General features: G+C 37.2%; 1 protein-coding gene across 8 annotated transcripts in view; it reads right to left on the bottom strand.

Annotated features, from left to right (window-relative positions):
• The window catches only part of LOC115496429 (uncharacterized), a 266,317-nt gene that overhangs the window by 141,153 nt on the left and 97,612 nt on the right, over positions 1-27,552 (bottom strand). For 6 of the 8 annotated variants that reach the window (XR_012057466.1, XR_012057463.1, XR_012057464.1 and 3 more), the window contains exon 3: positions 8,579-8,640. The exons of the other annotated variants lie outside the window; for them this stretch is intronic. Coding sequence is in view for 2 of the 6 variants with exons in the window: in XM_072933607.1 (XP_072789708.1) it covers positions 8,579-8,640 (62 nt within the window). In the remaining 4 variants the exon portion in view is untranslated. The remainder of the gene's footprint in view (positions 1-8,578; positions 8,641-27,552) is intronic. 8 annotated transcript variants of the gene reach the window in all.

Consider the following 27,552-nt stretch of genomic DNA (forward strand, 5'->3'; position numbering starts at 1 on the left):
TTGACAATATTAATAGATGTTACAAAGCCTAATTTGTATAACAAAACCCACAAGCCTGCTCTGTCATCAGCCACAGCATCAGTTCCCACAGGAGCACTTCAGCAGAGAAGCAAACTCACCTAGAAGTTCTGTGCACCATGGCACACTCAAGACCCAATGCAAGTAAATCCAGGTCTAACAAGAACCTGGATTCAATGGTTAGCCAATGGTTAACAATCCCCCAAAAATATTTAATTTACTTGTTTTTCCTCAGCACTTTTTCTTCCACTGGCTGTCTCTGGCAGTTTGAGAGTGGCCATGGAGAGTGGCCATTGCTATATCAGGCAAATATTCACCTCATTATTCTCAAATTATATTTTCTTATAACAAGTAAAACAATAGTTTTTATAACTTTTACAAAAATACATTTCCAAACACTCCACAGTTATGTGGGTTTTTCTCGTGAACTTTCTCTGAAAAAAAAGCTCTCAAGTTTTCCTTCTCTTGGCCAAATTTTGTCACATTCATTTCACATGCCACTTAAAACGTCGTTCTTCAGTCCTCTCCCTTTTAACTGCCACTTCCACTCTAATGGGGTCTTGCATCCCTATATTTTTCCTGCAGCAAGTCTGCAATCAACACCTAATTTTTCAGTGTATTTATCTACCAGGTAAGTAACGTAAGGAATCCATTTTCCAACAGATGAATCACATTTCTTAGATACAAAGCCAGGTTGCACTTGAAGAAAATAGATCACTTAGCACACAAACTTCTCCAAGGTAACATCTACGTGCTTCCTTAAGACTGTAAATAAAAAGATGGCCCGAAAAGAAGAGCTTGGGTCTATTATTTGGGTTTTTGTCTATTACTGCTCTCTCATAGCTTGCTGGTGAAGATGGTCACCCAAAGCAAAACTTCTGTCATGATCTATTAATAGAGAATAAGGATTAATGAAGGATTATGTCATAATGAGTCTGCCTGCAGAGTTGCTTCAGTTCTTGTCCTTTACTGCCAAAATACAGTTCTCATTTCCAACAAACAAAGTCTATCTGAGAGAAAGCACAGAGCCCCTTTAGAACTGGGAAGTCCTGTGCATAATGAATGACTAACTCTTCTTTTGCCAAAGAGCTTCAGCACTTTCTATGTCATAGGTCAAAGCAGTGATTCAGAGGGGCCTGATCCTTATCTAAGCTTCTGCTATAAAATTAGAATGTGCTGTATCCTTATTAAAGAAATGTTTGTTCCACCATCAATGAAATGAAAAGAAAGCACTTCAATGCAGTTTTGCAAACCACAGCAATAACTCACTGGAGTTAACTGTTTTATTACAAATATTTAATTAGTCTGTATGTTAAAGATCCAGCATTTGCAAAGACAAAATTAGTAGTCATAACCTGTTTGGATTTGCATGTTTTTAAGAGAGTATTTTATCAAGTGGATTGACACTAGTAGCCTTCATGTTGAAAACATTTAAAGAAAAGACAGTTCACACTTTCACATGAACTACTTTATCTCCAGGAACATGAACAACAAAACAAAATCAGATTTTCTCAAAATAAATTATTTAAATATTTCTTCATATTTGCACAAAAATCTGCCTGTTCTCAGTAGATAGTGCATAAACAATTTACGTACATAAAGAAGTTGATCATACTATGCCCAACTATTACAATAATACACAGCTATTGCAGTAATTGTCTATCTGATAAATAATTTTTCTCTATTAGTTTTAGCTGCTAAACTTAATGGTTGAATTTAACTAGGCTGAATAAAATTTTTGAATGCAAGCTACTTTTAAAAACATTTAAAGCAACACTGAAGGCCATCTTCTAATATAAACCAGTGATTTAAATAAGCAATTAGAAGTCAGGTAATGCTAAGAAAAAAACGAGTGAAAAAATGAGACCATAGTCACTGCAGAGAGAAAAAACAAATGAAAATTTAATTTGTGCTTGTTAGACAGTTTGTGCTAAACTATAGCAAAAAGTAAATGAAGTTATACCTGATCTAAGTTAAATTTCAAATAGAACGTAACCAGAGGGTATATTAGGATTGAAAAGCAGAATACTAATCCCTAAAATTAGAAAATTGATCAGCTGGGATATGCATCAGAGATATTCATCAAAGCCTTGCAACAGCCTATCTCCATTTACTGTTTAGATACAGCTAATCTACATCATTAAATTGACCATTCAGCTACTGAAAATCTGCCATGTAGGTCCCGACTTTTCATAGAGGCTTTTAAATATGTATTCGGTAACTACAAAGTACTGAATATATTTTCAGTCTTTTTATACCAAGATTTACAACTAATGACCTTAAGCAATGTCATGCATGTAAAACAAAATTATGAGACCACCCTGGTTTGAGCAGCATTAAGGTATAGAATCATACTTTATTCTCATTCAAATTTAGGAGGATAGAACAAAAAAAATCCATAGTAATATAGCTAAACCTATTTCATAGTTTTACTTTGTAAAACATGCCTCTTCACTTGTATTTTGCTATTACAGGCTCAATATAAGTAGACAATTATCTAAGCTTAATGCCAAGAACGATAATGCATTGAGCACATGCAAAATCCTTGTGCAACATCAACTACAGCCCGCAGGGATAAAACATTTATCAGTTGCTCCTTAGAGCACTGGTGGCTCGAAAATTTGGCTGCCCATGCCGACATTTAGTGAAATCCTAGTTTGAGCTTCATTGAGAGCCCGGCAGAGCAAAGCCCAGTAGCAGGATGACTCTGCTGGCAGCCTGCCTGCCGGACCCACAGGCACTGCGGGCTACTTTCTGTCCCAGCACTTGCCATGAAAGAAGCCCTTTTAGTGAGCTGCAGTAGCTGGCACCGTGCCCCTTTCATGGACCAAGCTAACCGTCATCTTGGATGTAACAAATTAGTACATTCTCAGAATAATAATAAGTGTGGACATGAAAACGCCATTGTTTTTAGTTGGAAATGAAGTAACTACATTTTAGCTGGGTGACTTTCTCAGTTCAGCACCACAGGCAAAAATAAATCTTATAAAAAGAATGGACAATTACAGGAAAGACGAGACACAGGCTTTTGCTGTGGGTTCAGGAGTAAAAGAGCTGCTTCTCATAGTGCCTAAAGATAAAAGTACTGTAAAATAAAATTTTGAACTACAACTTGTTCCTTTGAAAAGGTATTGTTGCAGGGTTTTTCTACTTGATCTACAACTGATAGAGATTTTTTTTTTGCCTGCAAAATACAGAATTGCTTAAGTAAGGTCTGTTAATGTTACAATGAAATATTTTACAAAATACACTGAAAAGACTAAATATAGAGCAATGCAAGTTCTAGACTCAAGCTAAGCATGGAAGGATGATTGTGTAATTTCCAATAGTAAAACACAAACTTAGGTAATGTGAAATTTATCTTTACCTGCAAATAAATATTCCTAAAGCATTGCACACTTACAATTTTATCTGGGCACTGTGATTATAATAAAAAAGCATTTTCTCCTCAAGCTCTGCACATTTCATTGCACATCAGATCTTATAAGAACAGTATCACAGAACACAATTTATAATGTAATTTTAAACTCCTGATAAAAGTAAATTCACATCATTGTTCTCAGCACAGACATCCTAGGCCAAGTTTTCTGAAAAGTACAGATAATTAAAACTTCCTGTATCATAGCCCAATAGAGTCACAGCTTTCTTGCCAAACTATGATATGAAACGTTAATAGGGATTTGAATAACAAGTGCATCCCTTACTGTGTAACTCCTTAGCAGCAGATAAGACTAAATTAGTGTGAAGTGCTGACAAGTATGAAAGATTAAAACAAATATTTCTTGTAAATATGCTAAATGTATTTCCATTTTTTGTCATGTTCAGCCTGTGAAGCAAAAAAATCCAATACATACCACATATTTCAAAAATACTGAGTCTGAGACAGTTTAAATAATTTAAGGTATTTTATGTAAAAAATGTAACAATTTTCCTAAACTTTCTGGTTCAAATGAGTCCAAGAATATCTCATTATAAATGGAGACAGTCCTGAAAAAGCAATCAAGCATGACTAAAAAGATCACTCTTTTACACAAAAAAAATAGCCTTCTTATTTTACCCTTTGTTGGAAAGACATTTGGCCAGCCACAGGGGAAATACATAATCTACTTTTATATTCAAATAATATATTTCAAAATTCTATGCATACAAGGACCTTAAAACAATTCTGGGTGGAATATATAAGACATAGGTTTATGTGATCCTAATAGCTGAATTGCTGACATGGGCTGACAATTACTTGGGGGGCTTTATTTGTTTGTTTCTGGTACTCTAAAGCATGCGTATGAGTAATTTGTCTGTTAGTTATTTCTAATGTGACTCTGAAGGAAAATACCAATATATTAAAATAAAATATGTAGTGAGATCCTGGCTAGAAAGATAGAAGTACTTATAAGGAGTATACATATTTTCATGGAGATGATTATTATTACAGCTATCTTAATGCTGAAGCTGTTCTCATCAGAGCAGAATTCCACCAAAAAGTCACATATGAAAAGTACATCTATTTATCTAAAATACACAAACCTCATTCTTTATGCATCCTTTTATTTGTTATGTTCATATAAAATATTCAAATAAAGAGTATTGATGATGATTTGCTTTCAGGATCTGGAGAATTAATGTAACATCTTAATTTTTAAGGACACAAATGTGTCAGTGCTTCTGGAGGAAAATTGCTTTTCAAGGCAATGCTGCCAGGGAAGAGTCAGGGAGGAGAGATGCAATTGATGTTTTTCACTTTAAACAAGACGACTGTTATTCAGTTTCTCAATACCCAGGATTATGAAGATCAGAGTACTCTACACCCCAGAAGAGGAAAAGCTTAGAGCAATTATGGCTCCGTTTTAAGTACTGTAGCACTCACTGTAGGTTTTCAACAAATAAGCAGTCTACACACATCTTTTTTGCTTCAGAACTGTGTGAGGTTCCTGCTCCTCAACCTCACAATTATAAAGTGAAACAGGGAATTTAATTAATATAACATCACAGTTTCAGCTCTGATTTTTACCACTCATGAAGAGTTAAACTTTTCTCCCATTAGCTGGATGTGTTCCCCACTTTGCCTTTGCCGAGGAGCAGCGATGTTACAATATCAGGGCAAAGGACTGATGAGTGAAATGTCAGTGTGACTTGCACTTTCAAGCTTCCTCTGGGCCCTTTCAGCTTATACAGCAGAGGAGGATGAATATTTGTGCTAACTACACATTTCAGTACAAAGAGCCCAATTCAGGGGGAAAAAAAATTCTCATCCCATTTATGGCGACTGTGCACTTTACAAAATACAATTCTAAATGGTTTATTCATTCACAGGGAAGAGCCTCTACAACTGTTGTGCAAATAAGCTGCCCCTCTGCAGGGTTTGATGAGCCTCATCCAAGGCCCAGTGAGGGCAGGGAAGAAACTCACCCTGACTTCATCTCTTGGGCTCTGCTCTCCTTCACATTTAAAAACCAAAAATGGTGTGACCAAGCTGCTGATGCAGAGTTGTACAGAAATCCACTACTGAGGTTCAAACACCTGAGCTGAAGCTGCAAATGAGAGCATTGTCTGGATTTACAGGTCAGCATGAAGCTGAATAAAAATGACTCTTGGACAATTTGCAATTAGGCAGCAGTTTTGAAATAGCACCTACTGGCTTCTGAAGACAACTTTTTATGGATCACACTTATAAAGCACCATATATTTTGTTTATTCTTTTTCTATCCATGTATTTGACAAGCACTAAAAATTTCTCACAGCTCATAAAAATCAAACTGGTGTAGCGGTACCTCCATGGCAGTTAATGGCACAAGCAGCTAATTAATTGTGTACTTATGAGTGCAAGCTGCTATTCATGGAAATTACACAAGCAGTTGAGCCCACTCTTGCTGCACACAAATAATCAACTTCCTGATGTGCTAAAAGTCTTATTCAAAGTTAAAAAATTGTCAATCTAATTATTGCTGTAAGTTTATAGACCTTCAGGACCTACAGAGCCAATTCTTCTGATGAATGTTGCAACCAGAAGCCACATTCATGGCAAGATAACTTCTACATGATCCCAGATACACAATATTAACGAGACAAGTTTGTATACAAATCTAGCAAAACTGATGTTATTATAAGTAAAGAATTAAGTCAATTTGAAGACTAAAGATACATAAAACTGATTTTTATTATAATTAAAGAAGAGCAATCTGTGTTATCCAAAGCACTTGAATTCAACCCAGGATGTTTGATCCAAATAATATAATTTGTAACTCTAATTTATTCCAAGATTTATCCTAGTTCTGAAGTCCTGATCTAAAGGTAGGGCAATTGATAAATTGCTTTTATCAATAAAGAGTATGTGCAGATTTTCAAATTTGACATTAGATGTAATTGCTACAATGTCTGAATACGCTGTTTGCAGGGATAGTACTAGAAGAAGTTTTATTTTGAACCTTTCTTATGTCCAAAATTTGGCTTCCCATCATCCGAAGAAGTACCAGAGAAACAAGTATTAGCTCTTCACTAAAAGCAGGAAAGAAAAAGACAATCTTTCCACATAAAAAGAGAGGCTGTCTCAATTCTAGCTACTCTAAAACATATCCAAAACTGTGCCCTTATAAGTATCAAATAAAAATCCTTGCCTAAAAAAGATTTAAAGTTTCTTGATTAATGCATCCATTGCAAAAATATAAATTCTGTAATGTTATACTTGGCATATTGAGTACCTCCAAGGTCTTGATCATTCAAGATTACTAGGAAGCAGATACAGAAAGGAACTGGATAAACAACTCAGCTGGTCAAAATCCATGCCCAGCTCCCACACACTCAGGGACTTGTTACCTTACAAACAACCTTCCCCAGACCTCTGGAAATTCTTTCTGCTGTTGCCTTCCAAGGCATGACTGCATGCTGTTGCTCCTCCCCTGCCACCTGACTGGCTCTGGGTGAGATGCAGGATTTTGGGTTTACATTGGTGATCTCTGTCCCCTCCTGCAGTCTCTGGGATCTGCTACTCCTTGAGCCTGTAGCCCACAAGGGACATTGCTGCCCCTCCCATCCTTCCCATAGGACTCACCTCACCCCATCCTCTGAAGGCAAACCACAATTTACAGAAAGAGGCAAAACTTTCAACACTCACTGTCACTGTCCTACTTCATCCAACAGAAAAAGTGATCTACTAAAAAAAATTAAAATCTACTAAATGTTTTAAATTCACAGTTTCTCAACATATTTGGATTTTCCATCTTTAGAAAATTTTATTTAAAAAACCCTAAAGAGACCCAACAGTATGGCTACATGTAATTCTGAAAAACCAATAAATATCCACATCGACATGCAACTTTTGTTACAACCACTAAATGAAAAATAACTTATTTCCTCTGCTCAGTTCTGAGGCATAGAGAAAGATGAAAGTTGTGAAAAACAATCAAAACAAACAAAAATACACAAATATTATTCTTTCTTCAATCTATCCATTGGAGATGCAATTCCAAACCAAGATCACACACATTCCTGACAGAAAGCTAAGGAAACTGAGGCCTGGATTCGTGATTCACCAAACTATGCTTGTCACAGGCATGTGTGCAGAGCTGTATGATCTCTGCTTGCAATTCCCATTGCTGGCAGTGTCTGAGAGCAGTTCAGTTCTTTCCCTCCCTGGTACCCCATGGTTCAGAGCAGCCTCAGGTTGAGTCATTATCCAAAGTATTTTAAAAATGTACCAAACACAACCCAAACATTGCTATTTAATTCTGTGGTTGAACAAATTTCACATTTGCAGCAGCAAAACACCAAAAGGAAGACCACAATCTTTTCCTCTAGTTACTTTTGTATATGAAACCATGCAAAGGGCTCAATATTATCCCACTGACACCAACTTCATATCATGTTAATTCTCCCCTCAAATTTCAGAAAATCACTCTCCAGTCCCAAGCATTGCATAAGGTTAGAGAAGGTTATCTAACTTATCTGCTTATCATCTTGCATGTCCCTTCAAGTAAAATGACTTTGCAACTGGATTTGCCCTTTGTATTTTATAGGAGGTTATTTGGGCATTATCAGCAGTCTGCCTAATTTATAAATATAAAGCCAAAATGCCCACAAAAATGTCTGCTTATATGTACTGACACAATGTCTGATGGGCTTCCACTCCAGAGAAGAAAAGAATTGGTTTTCAAGAATGTTATTTGTACTGTTGAGTGGTCAGCAAGACTTCAGGCCAGTGCAGACAGATTTGAGAAATGTATTTACAAGGGGAAGTGCTTTTGGTTATCACTGCTGTGAAGTTTTCATAAGAAAAAATCTGTGGGAAGATACTGTAATGTAAATACATGTTATTAGTTTCTGCTCAAGGGCAGCACTGAAAAAAATTATCATGTAGAGGCTAGTTTTTATTTTATTTTTCAGGGTAAATAGCCACATACAGAGTAGCTTAACTGTTTGTTCCTCCACTAGATGCACATGAGGACACATTTCTAATAAAGACAAAAGAAAATGTTAATAAAACTATTCTGGGTTTTCAATTGCAGGTAATATTGTGATAAACTGAGTTGGAGTGTGAATATTTTTATTTTCAAAAAACCAAACTCACATTGTGCTGCCTGTGCTGACTCATCCAGTTGACTTGGCATATTCTCCATATCAGACTCACACCTTTTTTAAAATAAACAAAACAAAAATTAATGGGGAATCTTCTAGTTACTGACTGGTTACATACACTGCCTTCTAGCAATAACACCTTGTACATTTTTCATGTCTTTCATAGAAGGATTTCAAAGCAACAGATTACAATTACACCTCATCCTTCCTAAGAAGCAGAGAAATTGGAGCAGCAGATGCTCTGCAACCTTGAGAAAAAAAATCTCTTTGCAGGTTACTTACAGAAAGCAGGGATAAAACACAAGGTTTGACCCTCTCTTTCCTTTTCTAAGAGTACAGCTGCAGAGCCTTCTGATGAAGGAAGAAAGAATGTTTCTCACAAATTTAAGATTTCTTCAGATATTAGTGTTAGTTGGGAAAATCTTATTTCTTAACCCTTACATTATGGATAATTAATTCCTCTTTTCCTCCTCCCTAATTTTCCATCAGCACCACCCATTTAGTAACAGATAATTCTGTGCCTTTCTTCTTTTGACTACCATTGCTGCAATGCTGAAGAGAATGAGTGAGGGGAGGAGTGAAGGAGAGAGTTAGGAATGAAAAGGGAGGGTTTGCATGGGGGGAGAAAGAGATTAAGAACAAGCAGAGGTCAAAGCATAGAAGAATGAAAATAGAAAAAAAAAAAAAAAGAATAAGAAAGCAAGAGAAACAGAGAATAGCCTTACAAACTTCTGGGAGACTTGGAAATGTCCTGGAGAGACGACGCAAATATCTCTTAATCTTTCTGTTGCACATCACACTACGTACCCTTCACACCACCTACCCCCAGCAGGCTCAAGGAACTTCAGAATGTATTTTACCTCTGGGATGGTAATAAAAAAACCCCCGGACAGGGCCTAGCACAGCTGAGCTCCAGTCATAATTTCAGGTCTCTGCATACAGTAAAGTACAAATGTACAATATTTATAATTCCCCTATAATTGCAAACATTTAATGGAAGTAGGAGCAGTCCAGCCTGAGAGCTCTGGGTGGAAGAGGACCAGTGATGTTTGTAAGAGAGCAGTGGCCAAGGGCTCTGCTCATATTCAGCTCCTCTGTAAGTTTTTCTGTCCCAGATGCAGCCCGGACCCCACTTCTTGCAGGGAAATTACTAGAGACAGTAGTTTTGTTTGTTTCTTAGATAAAATGAAATAAAGGCCCAAGCACCCTCATATCCAAGGAAAAAAAAACTGTCTTGCTGATATAAGCTTCTAAGAAACCAGAAGAAGAAAAAGGGTGGATTTGTGCCCAGAGAAAATACAAGGACTAAGCCATTTCTTTTTCTATTATTTGGATTGCCCCTCCTTGACTGAGGCATTAAGGAAAATATTACAAGAGTGTTGGGCAATTTTCAGCCTCATTTATGCAAATTGACAAAAATCCCATGCAGTCAACAGCTCTACATTTTATTCTAATTAAAAACCTAAATTCAATGCCTGATTTTCTGGCCATCTTGTGAAGTGGAACACCTCTGAATATTGGGCAATGAATATCTCTTATCAGGCTTGCAAGATCAATGAACATTAAAAAAAATCCTTTCTTATTCCACTCTGATAAAAGTGGAGATGGTATGAATCAAGGACTGTATGTTCATGAAATAACAACATGTAGTACTGATGCCTTCATTCCTGCCAGCTTGAGCCATGTGTGTCTTTGCTCTGATCCAGTACAGCCATTCTTCTGCTTTATCCTTTGGAGATTTGTCTAAAAAATATCCCTGTGGACAGAGATGATTTCTGTAATACTGGATTGATCATTCCCTTCTGGTTTTAAAGAGGCAAAGACAAATAGAGGGTTTGGAACTCTTCCTCAAAGAGGTTCAGAAATGTGTGTTAGTGACATACATTTTGATTTTGCCCGTGCTCTGCACCAGGCTCATTGTATAACACTGCCATATATGTTCAAGCTATTCAGGATAGAGCTTGGCATGTTAGAGATCAAAGCCCCAAGCCTCTGGAGAACAGAGCCAGGCTCGCAGGTGGAGATGCTCATAGATCACACCTTCAGTGGATCAGCATGGAAGCAGTGTGAAACTCAAACTGATCAGTAAGCCCTGTATGCCTATAACTCTGTTTTAAAAAGGAAATTTAAAAGCCCTTACATTTTAGAAGGATCACATCCCTTCCAACCCTAACTATTCTGTGATTCTATTCAAAGGTCAGAATATAATGTTTTGGGTAAGGTGTATGTTCAGCAGATATAGATTAAAATGTTTATGTAACTAAAGAGGTAAAATGATCCTACCATTCCTCTCTTCAATTTTCCAGAATGCTCTATCCAGCTTCACAGTTCCAGCCTCGTTGTGACTAATCAGAAACCTCTTTTACAGCTGTTAAGTTTTGCATTGTTCAATGTAGAGTTTTTCTTGTTAGCAAAATCCAGTCTATCCTTGAACTAGCAAGGAAATTGATACCCTGTGGCATGATCCTGAGCATTTTTTCTTTTGATCTCTGCTTTTGTTTCACCATCTTCATGAAACAGCTGTTTTCACTGCTCACTCTTTCCAGGTGATGGGAACCCACAGCAAGCAGACAATCTTCCTCCTCTGCCCCCACCCTGTTCCCAGGAGGAATAAATACAGGTTTTAAATTCCTGATCACTCTACCTTGCCTCAGCACAAAAGGTCCATTTCCCCAGACAGCTCCACAAAAATCAACACACACCTAATTATGTTTTTGCATATCAGACCTGACTAATGTCTCATTCAAAGTACACTGTAAACCAAATAGCAAACCACAAAATATATGTAATGAAGCTAAACCAATGCCTAACCAATTTATTTCTTTTGTTTCCAAAACTATTCTGAATCCAAATCTATTCTTGAACAATCAAAAGACTTACTTTTAAAAGCAAGTCAACAAATAGCTTTTTTTTACTGCTTCAGATACAAAGTTATCTGTAAAAAAAATTGCAGCACTTAAAAAATAGAAGTCATACTTACAGGGTTTTTTTTCCTTGGGAAAGGGGAATTAAACTATTAAAGGACACCTTGTTAAGTAATTATATAGCAACATCACTGTGCAATTAAATAGCCATCAGTCCCTGCAGCTGAGAAATTTCAGGTAATTATTCAAAGATAATTTAATAGGAGAATTACTGTATTCAAGAAAGCATTAGCTAGTAATCTACCTCAATTAAACCAGCCAATTAATTTCAGCACCTTGATAATAGTTGCCTTCTGCAAAACTATCCTCCCCTACACACACACACAAATCCTAAATTTCAAAATAATGATACAAAAAGGGAATTTGGCACATTTTAACTTCCATAGATAACAGAATAGAGATTTTAGAATGCATGCATACAACACGTTTTCAGTGTGTATTACTCTCACTTATTCAGTGTTCAACTTCATTTCACTGTGACTACGGATTCACCCATGTGTTTAAGAGCTAGAATGGTGAGGGGTACCTGCACAAAAGCAATAAATATTTGCATACTCTAGCCAAAACAGAACATAAAAACCTGCATAATAACTGAAAATGCATTTCATTGTGATGAAATGTCTTCAGGAAATGATGGGCCTCTCGCAGTGCATTGCCTGGTTGTGCTACTGTACATAGAGTGCAGACAGAAGTCATTAATCACACAAAACCAGATTTTGTGCAGAAACAAAAACCTGCGTGTGCCACAAAGCACTCGGTTACACAGCAAAATATTTTTTCAAGGTCAGTACACACTGACAGTTCTGATATGCTGGTCAAAAACTTGTACATCCTTCAATTTCCTGCTTACGAGTTTGGATTCCTTGAACAGAGACAGCAAAAACACTGGACACAAGGAAGACACAGAGATAATTTGCAGAAAGGCAAAAGGGGCACTTTGGCATCCAGCACTTACACAGATCCAGTGGTTGCTGAGGTCCTAGATTCCTCACACGTCTTTAAAAATCAAAATGTGTAACAATCAAGGAATAGTTCCTTTAAAAAATATCCCATCATGTAGATATTCAGGGTTTAATTACCATTTTCTGTCTCAACAAGGGCTGCATTATGTTTTCCTTCACTTCCTATTTAATTTGTCTTTAAATAGAAAATAAATTCTGGTTGTAAATAAAAAAAATCTGTGATTCAGATTTTCATATATTCTTTATATGTCCTGGGGGTTCTCTTCTTCCCCCTTAAGCTGTGCTGTTGGTGGTAGACTGAATAAGTGTCCTTTTATCAAAGGGTTGATTCTATGCATAAACAAACACAAATCCCAATCCTGGCAATCCCGAATTTGGATTAATGTAGGAAAAATGCAGAACTGTACAGATGTTCAGTGGATTCATCCACTCTCTTTAACAGGAGAAAAAACAAAAGTAAACCCCTTCAAACACCACATCTGGAATAATCTGAATGTCTCAGAGCTATTGATCACTAACAGAAATTTGTGACAAACATGCACAGGAAACCTCTTGTTGAAATCAGTCCTTGTACTCCTCAGAGCTGTTACTTGTTAAACAGCTGCAAGCCATGCAAAATCTTTCAGACTGGGGACCCCAAGTTTTTGTTTTGCTTCAGTGTTTATTCCAACAGGTTTTCAGTGTTTCCCTTACTGACTCATCAGTGCTAAGTTTCCATTTAGTTTCCATTTACTCAGCATTTCCTGATCCATTATCACTGTTCCAGAATTTAGAGAGGTATTCCATAAATCCTTGCCCATTGTGGAATTATTCTAGCCCATCTTAAATTGGCATATTTTTCTATGAAATAATAATTGCAAAAAATTAACTGAGCTACTTCAAATGGTACCAAAATTTCCTCAAAATCATAACAGATTTGAGTATGTTTAGTATATCACTAAATTTTACTTGTAATAATCAGATTTCAGCTTTTTGTTATCTCAAGTATCTTTTCTGCTTAAGGCACTAGAGAAAGAAAAGAAACCCCAAAAACAACACACCACCTAAACCCAAACCACAGACAGATCTATTATATATATATATCTGTATCTCAAAATCTGTGTATCATTCTCCGCAGTGATATTCAACAAGGTACTTCAGAATGTATCTGTCTTAAATCACATTGATTAAAATGGGATTAATCATATATCTAAAGCCAGACTCATCCTTGAGTATCTTGCCTTAGAGGAAAACAAAGATAGGCATTTCACTGACCACTGGTTTTCTCACCTCCTCATCTAGTGACAGATACAAGAGGCTGTATTAGGCACCATTGGTGCAGGCTCTTAAGCCTTTGCAGGTGGTTGTGATCCCTGTGATGGAAAAATCTAATTTTTCTTCACTGTTGTAAAGAGGGTTGAGAAAGGATATAGCACCACAGAGATTAGGCAAGAGCCCTAAAAGGCTCCAAGGGCAGTCTGTAGAAGTGATGAGCTGAGCAGCAGGTAACTGGGGAACCCTGCTCCCCTATTTCTTTTTCTCATACAACATACAATGATATTTCATACCAAGCTGAACAAATAGACTCAAAAACTACCATATATTGATAGGATTAGAATCAGAATACATCAGGAAGCTGCATCGTAAATTATACAACCAGAATAAGTAATTGACAATATTTACCATTGGGAGCTACAATTCTCTTGGCATCCAGAGTCAAATTATATGTGTATTAATCCCCCAATCAAAAACTGACTCTCTGAATATTATAATCCATGTGATTAGAGAAAGTAGAGATTCATCCAAAATAACCACAAGATACCTAAAGGATTTAATTTGCTCCATCACTGTGCCACTTGCTGTTCTAATTATCATTTCATCTGGAGTTACCTGTAATTTTCTTTTAGTGCCAAAAAAAATTGTACATTTTGTTTTCTTAACATTTAGTAGGAGTCTGCTATTAATCAGTCATTTTTCAACATTTAGAAAATTGTTCCAGGGATTTAGTACACATTTTATTAATGGACCATCCATGGGAGAATTATCTGCATAGAAGAGTCAGCAATTGATTAATAAATTATTAAATAATTTTAGTGTTAATAGGGGCCCCCTGAGAAGATTTGTCATCATCAGTCAACAGGCCAAATTCACAGACTCAATTAAGCACTCTGATAAATTGGAATCACTGAGACTCTTCTGTAGGACCATATATTATTTTACTACTTGTTTTGCATGAGGAAAGAGGGAAAAATAAGCTGAAGCAGATATATGCTGAGGTTTATGACTGTTACTCAAATTTGGTTTAACAGGATTCAACACCTGGGATTTGTTTTCTGCCACTATTTCTAGAAGGCACAAAAAAGGACACGTTCACCTTAATAAGCAAAGGTAAGAATTTCAACCTAAGATGTCACCCACCACTGTGGTTTTCAAAAAGAAAACAATTCACAGCTATAACTCAAAGGTTGAAACACATCCTCTAAACATCCCACTTTTGCCTAAAAGCTCCCACAGGAAGTTTTCTTCTTTGTTCAAGCTGGGTTTTGGAGAGATGGATGGAGGGGCAGCAGGTGGTTCACAGGAGAAAGGCACATGCCCTCATTGTGCAGCAGCAGGTTCTGGTCCTTCTGCACAAGTGGGGCTCAGCAAGGACTTCACACAAGAATGTGTGAAACCCTTTCTAAGCCATGATGTTCATCCACAAGCAAACCACCACCATCCCGTGCCACTGCACACCCCCAGTGAGCAAACTTCACGGGATGGATTTCTACTGCAGTCAAGATTCAGGGCTCAGCACAAATGAATCGACCAAGATCAACCACAGGACAAAGGGCCCAGCAGATAAAGGGCAACATCCTTGAGGCAAAAGAAAGAAGAAGGAAGGGCTTAAAAAATGCAGTGCCTTTATGAGAGGAAAAGACAAGTATTGGATCTGATCCACACTCTCTGCTGTGACTCAGGTAAAAGCTTATCCAACTTTGTATTCTCTCTGAGGGTTACCAGGATGCTTAGGTGCCCTATATAAAAGCTGCAGTGTTATTTTCACAAAAACCTTCCAGCAATTCTCCACTTGACATCTCTAACAGGAAGGAGTGTTCTCCATATCAATGCATATGAATATACAAACAGGCAGAGAGCACAAAGAAAACACCAAAATAGCAAAAAAGATAAATCCTTCAAGGTGTACAATGTACAGGACAATGTGCAAGCACAGCAAACAACATTAATTGCAAAAATTATTCACAGAATTGTTCCAATAGGTTTTAGAGACTCATAGGCTGCTTACAATTAAAGGTACATAAAAAGGTTGATAACGAGTAAACCAGCCACTATTAACACTATTGTCTTATTGAAAATATTTAAAATAGCTCTCAAACATTTTCCAAGCTGTAATTTGGGGAGCTAAGTATTTTTACAATTAGAAAACAGACTTCTCCGATATGTAAATGAAAATCTTAACCAAAAGGATAATAGCCCATACAGAGAGGCATTGTCTTAAAATTTAGGTTTTCATGGCAGCAGTCACCTGTATATAATCATGAATCCTTTTGCCCTGAGCAACTTTGATCCTCCCCTTCAGAAAAAAACCTTAATCTAAACATCTCTTCCAGAAAATGTGAAGTTCAGATTAAAACTCCCCCTGAAGCCAGGGATGCAGGGAGCCCACCATCAGGCTGTGACTGATGGCTCCTACTCCCTCCACAGGAGACAGAGACACCTCACACAGGTCCCAAAACCTAAATCCTACACAGGGAAAGTACACATTTTTAAAGGTCTTACCTGAATACTGATTCATCTCAGAATGATGGAGGGATTTTATTGCAGCAGTTGTGAATGTAAGAGCTAATGAAGACAAAACAAACATCTCTGCCTCCCTGCTGTCAGTCAGGCACACCAAAATGAGGAGCATAAACACCCCCATTATGGGAAACAAATTTTTGTATATTTATGTTATTTTTCCGTGTTGATGTTATTACTGTTACTGTCACCATGAAAAGTTAGTCATGCAATAAGAAAATCAAACCTATTATATTCAGTGACCACAGAATTATAAAATGAATAAAATTCAACTTAAAACAATAACTCTAGGAAAAAATTATTTTCTCTTGAGATTAGCTGACAATCATCTTAATGTCTTATTAAGTAAATATGGTGAAAAATAAATGGGACTCCATCCATTTTACAATCTACCGTCTCTGTGGATCTTGGACTGCTGTTTTTAAGAAGCATCGAACAGAAATGAACAACAGAAAATGCTTTGCCAAGTTATCAAAACCACTTACGTTAAAAAGCCCCATAAAATCTAACCCTGACATCAGTAGGTTACAACTTTGCATGTCCCCAGGGCACTAAAATAATACTCTTTAGAACAGCAGGTGGACTATTTTAGACTTCAGCTTTCTAGTTCTAACAAGGCTTTTTAATTTTTTTTTCCCCTGGGAATTAAGGATGCTAATCACAGTCTCCAAATGTGCATTGCTGGGCTGTAAAAATATTAGACCACAAACTGACATGGCAGCAATGTATTATGCTGCTGTGAAGGAGTCCTAAATAGGAGAAAAACTCAAGATTCCAGGCTTGCCATCACAAAGGTCAACATAATTGGCCACATACAGCAAAATCAACCCCCATGTCTTCCCCTAGCCAAGGCGACTGCTGAGGAAGCCCTGTCTTCCTACTGGGATAAATGATGTCTGAAGCAGGAGGAGCTGGAGGTTTGGAAATTTTAAAAGTAAATTGTAAGAAACCCTAAAGATGACATTAAAATTTATCCTTAAAGATATTTTATGATGAGTTAATGGTATTTGGTGTTAATTTTTAAGCATTAATTATTCCAAATGTTTGATGCTATTTTTTAGTATTGATGTTTAAAAATTGCAATGCATTAGTGAGTAAAATATTTAATAATATTACTATGCATTTCAGTAAATACTTATTTGCCTCTTTAAATATATACTTTCCCTTTTTATAACATAGAGGTCAAAGGTGTTTAAATAATCCTTATTCTCTTAGACATTAGCTCTGTGTGTTGATTCCATGGAGCTTGAATAGGGTGCTGCATATGTTGTGGTTAACTTCTTCCACATGGAAGAAACTTATCCCATCCAGATCTCAGTTAAATTTATCCCTGTTAAATTTAAGATTCTGTGTCATCCCATCCTTACTCAGAGTCTTCACAGGAGAAATCAGCTTTATTTTGATGATGAGAATTTTTGTGGCAAGGACATTATGTTGTCACCTGTAATTCCAAGAAAATGGACCTCCTGATTCTTACAATTCTGTACCACTTAAGTTCTTAATTATTCTTTCCAATGTAACTAGCTATACAGGTTAGTAAAAAAAAGTTTTAAACCCCTCACATAGATTTATGTGTATATAAAATAAAAGTAAATACAAAACACCTGAGTTGCAAGAAGAAAAACATAGTAAAAAATGCCTTTCTTGTCAGACAAATTTCAGGAAAATGAAAATTTTAATTAAATTCCAGGGAATACAAAGCAAAACATTAAAGGCATCAAGAAGGAGAGAATGTAAATCTGAAAAATGAGAGAAAAGTGAATGATACTAAAGTGACTTAATTTTTTCTGAGCAATTTCATTAGGCGACTCAAAACTTGTTCAAATGAAAAATATATTCATATTACAGTAACCTTAAAAAAACCACAGTAACAAAAAATAGACAAACACCACACAGACAAAAATACTGAAACCTGCTATAAATCATTTGCAAAGCTAAAAGTTTACAAGCCAAATGACACAATTTTCCTAAAGTAGCATATTAAATTCCAGAAACTGCAATAAGTGACCGTCCCTCAAATGTATAACAACTGAGGCTTCCATACAGGTAATATGGACTATCTGCCAAAGAGTAAATCATGCCACTCTGGCTCAAATTGTCCTCAAAATAAGAATGGAATCTATTTCTGATGAAACCACACACATATTCCATCAAAATAGCAAGCAAATTATCGGAGAGTTGTGACATAGTTTTTAAACTAGAAAGAATCTTTACACAGATGCATATTTTCATTGTGCTGACAATTCCACCATTGTACAGGAGCTGCGAGCATGGGGGAGCTCAAAGCACCACTGTAATATCAACATTCTGGTGAACAGTTTCAATGGAGATAAGAAAGCAAGGAAAGCACTTCAACCCCTATGGAGGAGGCATTTGCTGACTGATTTCTGTGTTAAACCGAATTACATAAAAATGGATTGGACAAATAGACCGTTTACTAAAGCAAAATGGACCAAAATGTTAATAGAGGGTATTTATATGCATATACATATATACAGCTGTATATACCCATCCTAATACAAACTACATCTTTAATTAATATAGTAATTATTAGCTGTATGAGCACTACTGTCAACCAACAGAGTCCACTGCTGAACAACTATGTTGTACAACACCCCCAGCCAGCTACTTGTGTCACTGAATGAAGCAAATACACTGAAAGTTTATAAACTAAAGGACAATTTATTTTCTAATACATAGCTGCATTAATAAATAGATGCATTTTGATTATAAATTAATATGCTCATGGTCATTTCAGACCTCCCTTGTTTGGTATCCTAAGCACTGGACATGTACTGGAAGTTTAGTGGAGTCAGACAGAGCATGATCCAGCAGGTCTTCCCTAGTCCTTCAGGAATAATTTCTGCAGAATTCCCCAGAAGGGTTTTGCTGCAGCTCTGGGACAAGTGGTGGTCAGCTATAAACTGTCTCCCCTGCAGGCTGGCCAGGTTGGACAGGGAGCAAAGCACACACAGTCAAAATACAAACCAATAGGGAATTCATCTGCTGGGCTGCACTCAACATATTTCTTTCTCACCACACTTTAGATTTGCTGTACGACAAGTTAATTAAGGTAAGTATTTGGGTATAATGACTTTGTGTTCTCTTGCTGTTGCAGTTTAACCCCACACAGTAGCTGAGCACCACACAACCACTCATTCCCCTATTCCTGATGGGATGGAAGAGAGAATTGGAAGTGAAAAACTTGTGAGTTGAGACAAAAAAAGTTTAATAAGTTACAAAAACATTTTAAAAATCATCATCATAATTTAGTTTTAATAATAATAACAATGAAAAGGGTGGGGAACAAAGAGAAAACCCCAAAATCCCAAGTGATGAAAGAGAAAAAATTGGTCGGCACCACACGGTTGATGCCCGGCTTGTCACTGAAGAGCAGCAGCCCCCCTGCCAACCTCCCCTCCAGCTTTACTGCTGAGCATGGTGCCCCAGGGGCTGGGGTATCCCTTGGGTCAGTGGGGATCAGCTGTCCTGGCTGTGTTGTCTCCCAAACTCTTGTGCACCCCAAACCTGCTCACAGGTGGGATGGGGAGAGGGAAATCCTTGGCTCTGTGCACGCCCTGCTCAGCCATCACTGAAACACTCCTGTATCACCAGCACTGCTTCCAGCAGGGTCCAAAGCTCATCTGCACATCAGCTGCCATGAAGAAAATTAAATCTATCCTACCCAAAACCACCACACGTTCCTGGTGCAGTCTCCAAGTTAGAAATCACAGCTGCAAGCTTCAAGTGAAAAGCTTGTAGGAGCAAATGTTTACTAAGCCTTGAGAACTACATCTTAAGATTTTCCTGTGGATTCCTTAGGAGTCTACAGAGACTAATGAGAATGGAGGATGGAAATGGGCAGTAACAAAACCCATAAAAAGCATAAAAAACCTTTGAAAATACAAACTGGTACAGAAGACTAAACAAAGACTAAAACTTGACTATGAAACCTTGCCAATGAAAAAGCACATTCCACAAATTTAGAATAGAGGCTAGATTTTTAACTTGTGCAAAAATTATGCATTTGAGGCAAACTAGCGAAGACTGGTCTTGGGTTTTCTTCTGAGTTATCTTAGGTTGCATAAGCAGATTTTGTTTAACCTAGACCAAGATTCTTGCTGTTCTATGGCAAGAAGAGATCCAGCTTTACTGTGAACTGAGTATTTGAGAAACATATTTCTTCTTAACACTGCCATAGCTCAATAAATGAATCCTCCAACAAAGACAAAGTTTGAGGCGAAATAAAAAAGAAAGTTTAAGCCTACTCAACATACAGGTTCAATTTGGAGATTAGTCTTTGGCAGGTATCAGAGACTTTATTTTAAAAATAAACAAAATTAAAAATCCAGTTGTACTGCAAATATTTTGACCTCACAATGGGCCACCAGATCCCAGGGGCATCAAGACAACAAAACCTCTTGAAGTCTCTCACATCCCATGCCTTTGAAACCAAATGCTGATTCTCTGCTTTGAGTTTGGTAAAGCAGCAGTGGTGAAAATAACCATCCCAAAAGGGAAAATCCATGAGTAATCTCTCCAGAAGATGAAGGGTGAAGGATCTTGTTGTGCTGCTGGATCTGAAGCGCTGTCAATAGTAACTACAACTATGAACATCAGCAGCAAAGCCCTAACCCGGCTCTGCCTTAGGCAGATACATGAGGGATGAGAAAACATCCTAAGGAGCTTATTTGCTCCTACAGCACATTGAAACAGCAGCACAGAAAAATACCTCTGACAAATTAAATTTTGCATTAATTATGAGTAAGACTGGTCACTTGATGTAAGAACACAGTGAATTCCCCAGCATTGATGGGGCAACACAGCTGCCAGTGGGTAAAAGCAGTGAGATATAAAATGTCATTTAAACAAGCAATGAAGGGCTTTTAGGATGTTGCTACAGGCTGGCTTTAGCCACAGCACTCCCGTTGGCATAAAAGCCCTGGACCGTGCAGATGACAAGTCCCTTTCTGAACACCTTTGGAGAGTTATCTGTTTATAAAAGCCTCCTATGTCAAAGAGGTTGAAGGAAACACGTGGCACAGAAAGCTTATGAAAAGTAGAGAGGGAGAGGAAACAAGGAAAGCAATGGAATAAAACCAAGATCCCCCCTCATCTTACATGCTAAAGAAATAATGTCTTTTCTAAATTATGTGCAGACTTGTTTCAATTTTCATATTCTTCGCTAGGGTTTTTTTTTGGAAGCTACAGAAAATGAGCATAAGAGACAAAAAAGTACTTCGCCCTGCAGGAATACAGAAATTGTAAAAGCACAGGCAGCACTACAGAGGAGCAGTGCCATTCACTCACAAAGAATTTTGTGCATGTAGATGGCTGATTAATTGCTGGCCTGCCTAGACGAAGCTGCAACGAGCCAGATACTGTCAGCATGCCATCTGTTACCATGGAAATGCACAATGTTCCTGTTTCTGACAAACCCTTGAATACTGGATAGATTGTGCCATATGTAAATAAGGCAAATTAGTTTTCCTATATCTTCCAGACAAGGTTAGACTAAAAGAAAATATATCTGTTTATATACTGTAACCTCCAAGATATGAACTAGGAAAAGCTTCCTCCTTTTTTTTTTTCATAAAAATCTCATTCAATTTGTTGTTAGAACTGAAACAGTGCAGACTAGCACTAAGCAGCATAAAATTAATTCCCAACCAGCAATGTTTACAAAAGCACTACTTAAAAATATGCATATTCTATATGCATACTACATTCACCATGACTGTTGGGGTTTTATTTTCAATTTTTTTTTTCATTTCTTCCCAATTGAGACAATGTTATTGAAACAATACATAGAAATAAACAGGGAACTTTCTCATTCTTGCAGTGCTATTTGGTGTAGCTTGGAGCATTTAAGCAGATTTTTTAAAGAGATTCTATAGATTTTAAACATGGAAAAATTTATTTACTTACTTGAATAGTAGTAGCTCATTGACAGCGAAGGCACATCAGCTTAGTTTCACTAAAGGCAAAGAACTGTAGTAGTTTGCACATGTTCAAGGTCTAGTGATAAGAGTTTTACAAACTAAAGCTTAACTAGCTGCTCCAAAAATTTCATTACTGTATCTTGAAAATTAAAAGATTCAGTACTTAAGTCCTTGATTAATGTTTTGATTTTACAACTGTACATTGAACAAAATCCAAACAGTTCAAAACCAGCAAGAAGTGTGTTCAGCACACTCACTGGGAGCACAAGACACTCTTGAGGGTGGCTATGAGCATTAGGACATATTCTGTTACCTGTACAGCTTGTATTTGACCAGAGGCACTTTGCAAAACACACCTGACTCACTGCAGCTGTACACGGAGACACATCTATTCCCAGAAGTGCAAGGCTGGTATAACAATAATCTCCTGCAGTATAAGGCTTCTGGAATTAAATTAAATTAATACCAGACATTCTCCCTCTTGCCAGTTAGCTGTGTAAAGTAAGTTGATAAAAAGGAGCATGTCCACAACATTCCCCCAAGGACAGATATCCCTGGGATAAATTTGAGCCCTTCTGAACCATTAAATAAACGCAGGTCAAAATTCTTTTAAGACAGCAGACAGACATGCAGTGGTTGTAAGACTGGTGTAGCACCATGGTGTGCCTCAAGGCATTTTCATTTTATGGATTTACATTGTTACTCAGATTTTCTACTTTCACGATACACCTTTATAGGCTAACAGGACATACTGATGTACTGCAGATGGAACTGTCTATATTAGGGTACAGAAAGGACACAAGTCTCACAATTTTGTACTTGCTGCATTGTAAATGCAGACTTTAGGGGTTCTTCACCCTCTTGCCAAATTCCTTGTGTGGCTTTCAATACAGAGATTGATAAATGGTATAACGACAGCTGAGCAAAATGAACAGGCAGCTGTATATCAATATTTCCCTGATATGAGAATTAATCAGTAGCTCCAATAACAATAAGGTTATCATGTTCATGTTAAATGCATTGTGCATTCTAATATATTCTTTACCAGTCCTGTTGTTGCTGTGCAACTTTGCACAGCTATGAAATATTACTTCTAAAAACCAAGCAACTACCTATCAATTGCCAATATAAATTTGCTCAGAATATAATAATCAAGTTTGAACAAACACACTTTATTCCACACAGTGCCACAGAACCCGAGTCCCTAATAGTCCAGAACTTCACCAGACCAAAACTTGTTAAACCGAAGTATGGCCTAAAAATAGGCCTAAAAATAGGCCTAAAAAAAGTTTACTTAAAACATACTCTAGAATTTAACAAGGCCCATTTTTGCAGAATAAAATTAAGATTCATCACTCTGCACAACAGCATTTGTGGGATCCATGCCAGTTCATTCTCTAACATTGGCTTCTTCCCACAGCAGCATCAATGCCTTGGAATTCTGCCCTTCTCTTCCTCCCTGGGTGTTTTGAATGGAAGAACATATAGGGGATGTGATACTCATCAATTTAATTCATGCTGCCTTGCCCAGGTTCAAGAATGAAATTCAGAATTTAAAGAAAGGAAGATTGATAGGGAGTATGAACATGTTGAATCATTTTGGAAAAAAAAAAATAGTTATAGGTAAGTAATATTATTCCTTCTTTGAATGGCTTCTAAGCAGTCCTACTTACGAAACAGTGTGAAAGCATTCCATGATAGTTTCTCATCTAAGCAAACTGACAATGCCAATGCTATTGAATCAGCAAGCAGAGTTCTGGTTTGCCAAATTGAGCAGCTGAATGAGGTACTATGTGTCAGTGTTTTGTCAATGTAAGAGCAATATTCAAATCTTGGAGAAAATTCAATAAGAATGACCCTAGATCACACTACGTAAGTCACCTTTGCCCTATGATATGTGATATGATGCTGAAACAGAAGAGAAATATTAATTTATAATTTTTTATATAGTCCAATCAACTTCACTGTAATCTAATTATTTGCAAAACACGTAAGAAAGCTTACTTTCAAAATTCTGACCTTTTTACTTAATTTTGTAAGATTTTTCAATACTTGTCCCGTGAAAATGTACTTTGTTTAATATTAAGTCTTGAAATCACAGTCAGAACACTGATTTTATATAACGTCCATTATAGACTTATAAAATTATTTGGAATTTAGCTTTTAGAAACTCATCAAGCATAGATTGGCAGACTTTATCCTGACATGTTCAATTTCTCCTGAATTAACTAATTTTTCTGATTGATTTTATGAGATCAATTAAGCAAAGGGGCTGGATGAAGATCTGATATTTCCAATGTCTTGTCCATTGGATAGTGAGGCCGGGAGAATATAACCAGCATCTCCCTGGTCAGCCAAGTCTCACTCATCCTCCCAATTATCAGCAGACCCTCTTTTACCAGTGCTTTGCAGAACACTTAAAACCAAATTCATGGAATGAACCTCATTTCCCATCAACATCCCTGGCTGCAGGAGGTTTGGATCTCACTCTGGCTGAAGAAGAGGTCCTAAGAAGATAAGCACATTAAATTATCAGATCTCAGTGAGAGTAAATAAGGTAATGAAACATCAGATGCCCATTTTCTCTCTTGTGACTATACTATTAGGTATATATTAGGTAATAATGTCTGCCAGAATAAAGATAAATTCTTGTCCATAGAGCTCTGGGATATTCCCTGCATGTGAAGCATCTGACTCATCTCCCTTATGCAGCACTTTCTCTCTGACATTTGGTAATTAATACCAAGGACAAACCACCCTTTCCATGTGCAGATTTTACTGCATTACACTTGAGTATGAAGTTCCACTTCCTTTAACAAAACTATAGTAAAACTCAAGAGGATATTAAATGAGATAAATCAAATGCTCTCAGAGACTGTTCTATTGGCTGCACCAGGAAGATGCTTTGGAGGAGATTCAGGAATGCTGCTGATCCCAGAGTGTCGGTGGAACAGGAGACAACTTGCACCAAAGCCCAGCACCAAAGCAAGGCCACACCTCTGTCCCCTGATGCCATCTTTACCCCAGCACCTTTGCGGGGTTCACATGCTCGTGTGTCCCCACTCCTCAGACAGATAATCTCTGTCTAGAGAAGAGGCTGGTTTGACAATCAGTGGCTTTGCAAGGGAGTCCAAGTAGCATCTGTATTTCAGGTGGACTGGGACAACATTTTAACATTTTTTTTCACATTGCGGTAAATAATAAGTGAAATAATTTTAATTTCAAGATATCACTTCATTTTTTAAAATGTCTTAATAGTGATCCCATGCACAATACTGACAAACTAAGATTATTTTTGTAGGTTTGTTACTGAGAGAACGTAGGGGACACAAGGCAAATTTTACTGCCCAGAGATAAGATAAATCAATGAAGTATATCTTTTCAAGACTCTAGTTTTGCACAGCTGTTTACTCCAGGATTCATTTTCTCTTTCACTTATCTTATTTCTCAGTCATTGGTTACCCTTGTGATTCTGGTTAAGGATTTCCCTTTGGAGACTTCAATGTATCTACTTTATCTTCTAATTCTTTGCTAGGGATAACTTCAGTTCATGATTTCCAATATTCCCATATTTATTCTCAAGTCTTTGTGCTCTTCCTGATGATTTTTACAAATCCATGAACATAATTAAGCAGGATTTTGTGCCAGATGAAGACAACTAAAATGAATATTCTATATTCACACACACAAATATATGTATTGTTGTGTATGCACTGCTCTCGGGAAAGGACAGGGATGAGAAGGTGGCAAACTGCTTGGAGAGATCTGCCTGGCCACAACACCCACCAACAGAGTTAAGACTGCTCCATCATTCTTTGCTGTAATCACCTAAATTCAAGGAGAATGAGGATATATGAAAAAGCTCATGTGAGGAATGACCCACCGGGCTGTAAAATATGTACCTTTGACTCACTTTAACAATGCCTTTAGCTTTGGATCTGCTCTGTGATGGTACCTAAAACATAAAAACTAAAATGCTAAAAAAGATTAAATAGAATCTAAATGCTGGTGTGTGGTAAGTCACCATTGTTATTATAATGTTTATAGAGAAATGTCAATTTATGTCTGATGAGGATTTAACACTTTAATGTACCAAGGGCAGATATAACATCCAACACCCCTCAAATTTTGCAAATTATTTTTAGTGATGGATTAACAACCACATTAATAGAATTTTATAATCCAGATTCTTAAATGCATTACTCTGCATCATTCCCCACTGAACTGTGACAAGACTCCATATAGAAGCTCCACCAAGAACATATTCCAAGTTACTTTTTATTTTGTGGTATTTGGTTAAATTATTCAGGCTTTCTAGTAAGAAAAGTGTCTGACAGTACCTGTAAACACTACTATTAACCATACAGCTGTAAATATCCATAAATGCCACAAAACGTAGCTGCTGCTGTTTCTATTTATTCAGAAAATTCTCATTTTGAGCCTCAGAAATAAATGTGTTCAATCACTACTAGGGGTCCAACAGAGAGTGGGGGGGGGGGGGGGGAAAGCAAGAAAAATCCAAGGCACAGGTTACCTTTTGTGTTTTACTGCCTGGAAGAATAAATAATATTACCTCCAGCAACAAAGTGACTTGTAACTTTTGCTCAATTTATTTTAGGGCAAGATCCAGAAACACCTCTAGAATCTAATAAAGTTATTTTTAATTAATCTGAAAATGAGAAGCAGGGAAAGCTGACAAAGTTTAAGGGAACTGAGCAGCCATCTCCTTAAGAAGCACCTTGAGCTATAAGGCAACAGCACTTCAGCATTGCCAGCATTACCTTTCTGGTGTTCTTGATAATGTTCAGAGGGAGCCCTGACATGTCAAGGTGCAGAGCTGATTAAATTCATTATATTCATCTGATCAGTCAAGAAAACCAATATTGATTACAGAATAAGCTTTGCATCGTGATTCCCAGTGTCATCCCAACTCTGTCACTGACCTCCAGAGTTTTTGGCAAATCCCCTCCTCTGTTGTCTTTCTCTTATGTGAGTGCCTATTGACAGTATAAATTCTTTGAGGGTGGGGACATCTCTGTTTATGCCAGGGACAGCATAACTGGGCTCCAACCACAGTTTAGACATCAACACTTCTGTAATAAAAACAGTTTTCCAGCCTCTAACCCTCCCATCACCTCTCTGTAGTTTGCAAGTGTAACTGAAAGTCTGCTCTGATTTAGTTGCTTTGTACCTCTGCCTGCACCTCTTATCTTCCAACAACTTTATTATTTTGCTGGTGTCAAGACTGAACTGGAATTCATAGGCAGGGAGATTTAAGGTTGGAAGTGAACCATTTACCCAAACTGATAAGCTGGGTTAAGCACTGATAACCACTGGGTTTTACCACCAGGCAGAAACTCA

The sequence above is a fragment of the Taeniopygia guttata genome, chromosome 9 (genome assembly GCF_048771995.1).
Source record: "Taeniopygia guttata chromosome 9, bTaeGut7.mat, whole genome shotgun sequence".
In the NCBI taxonomy this organism is placed as follows: Eukaryota; Metazoa; Chordata; class Aves; order Passeriformes; family Estrildidae; genus Taeniopygia; species Taeniopygia guttata.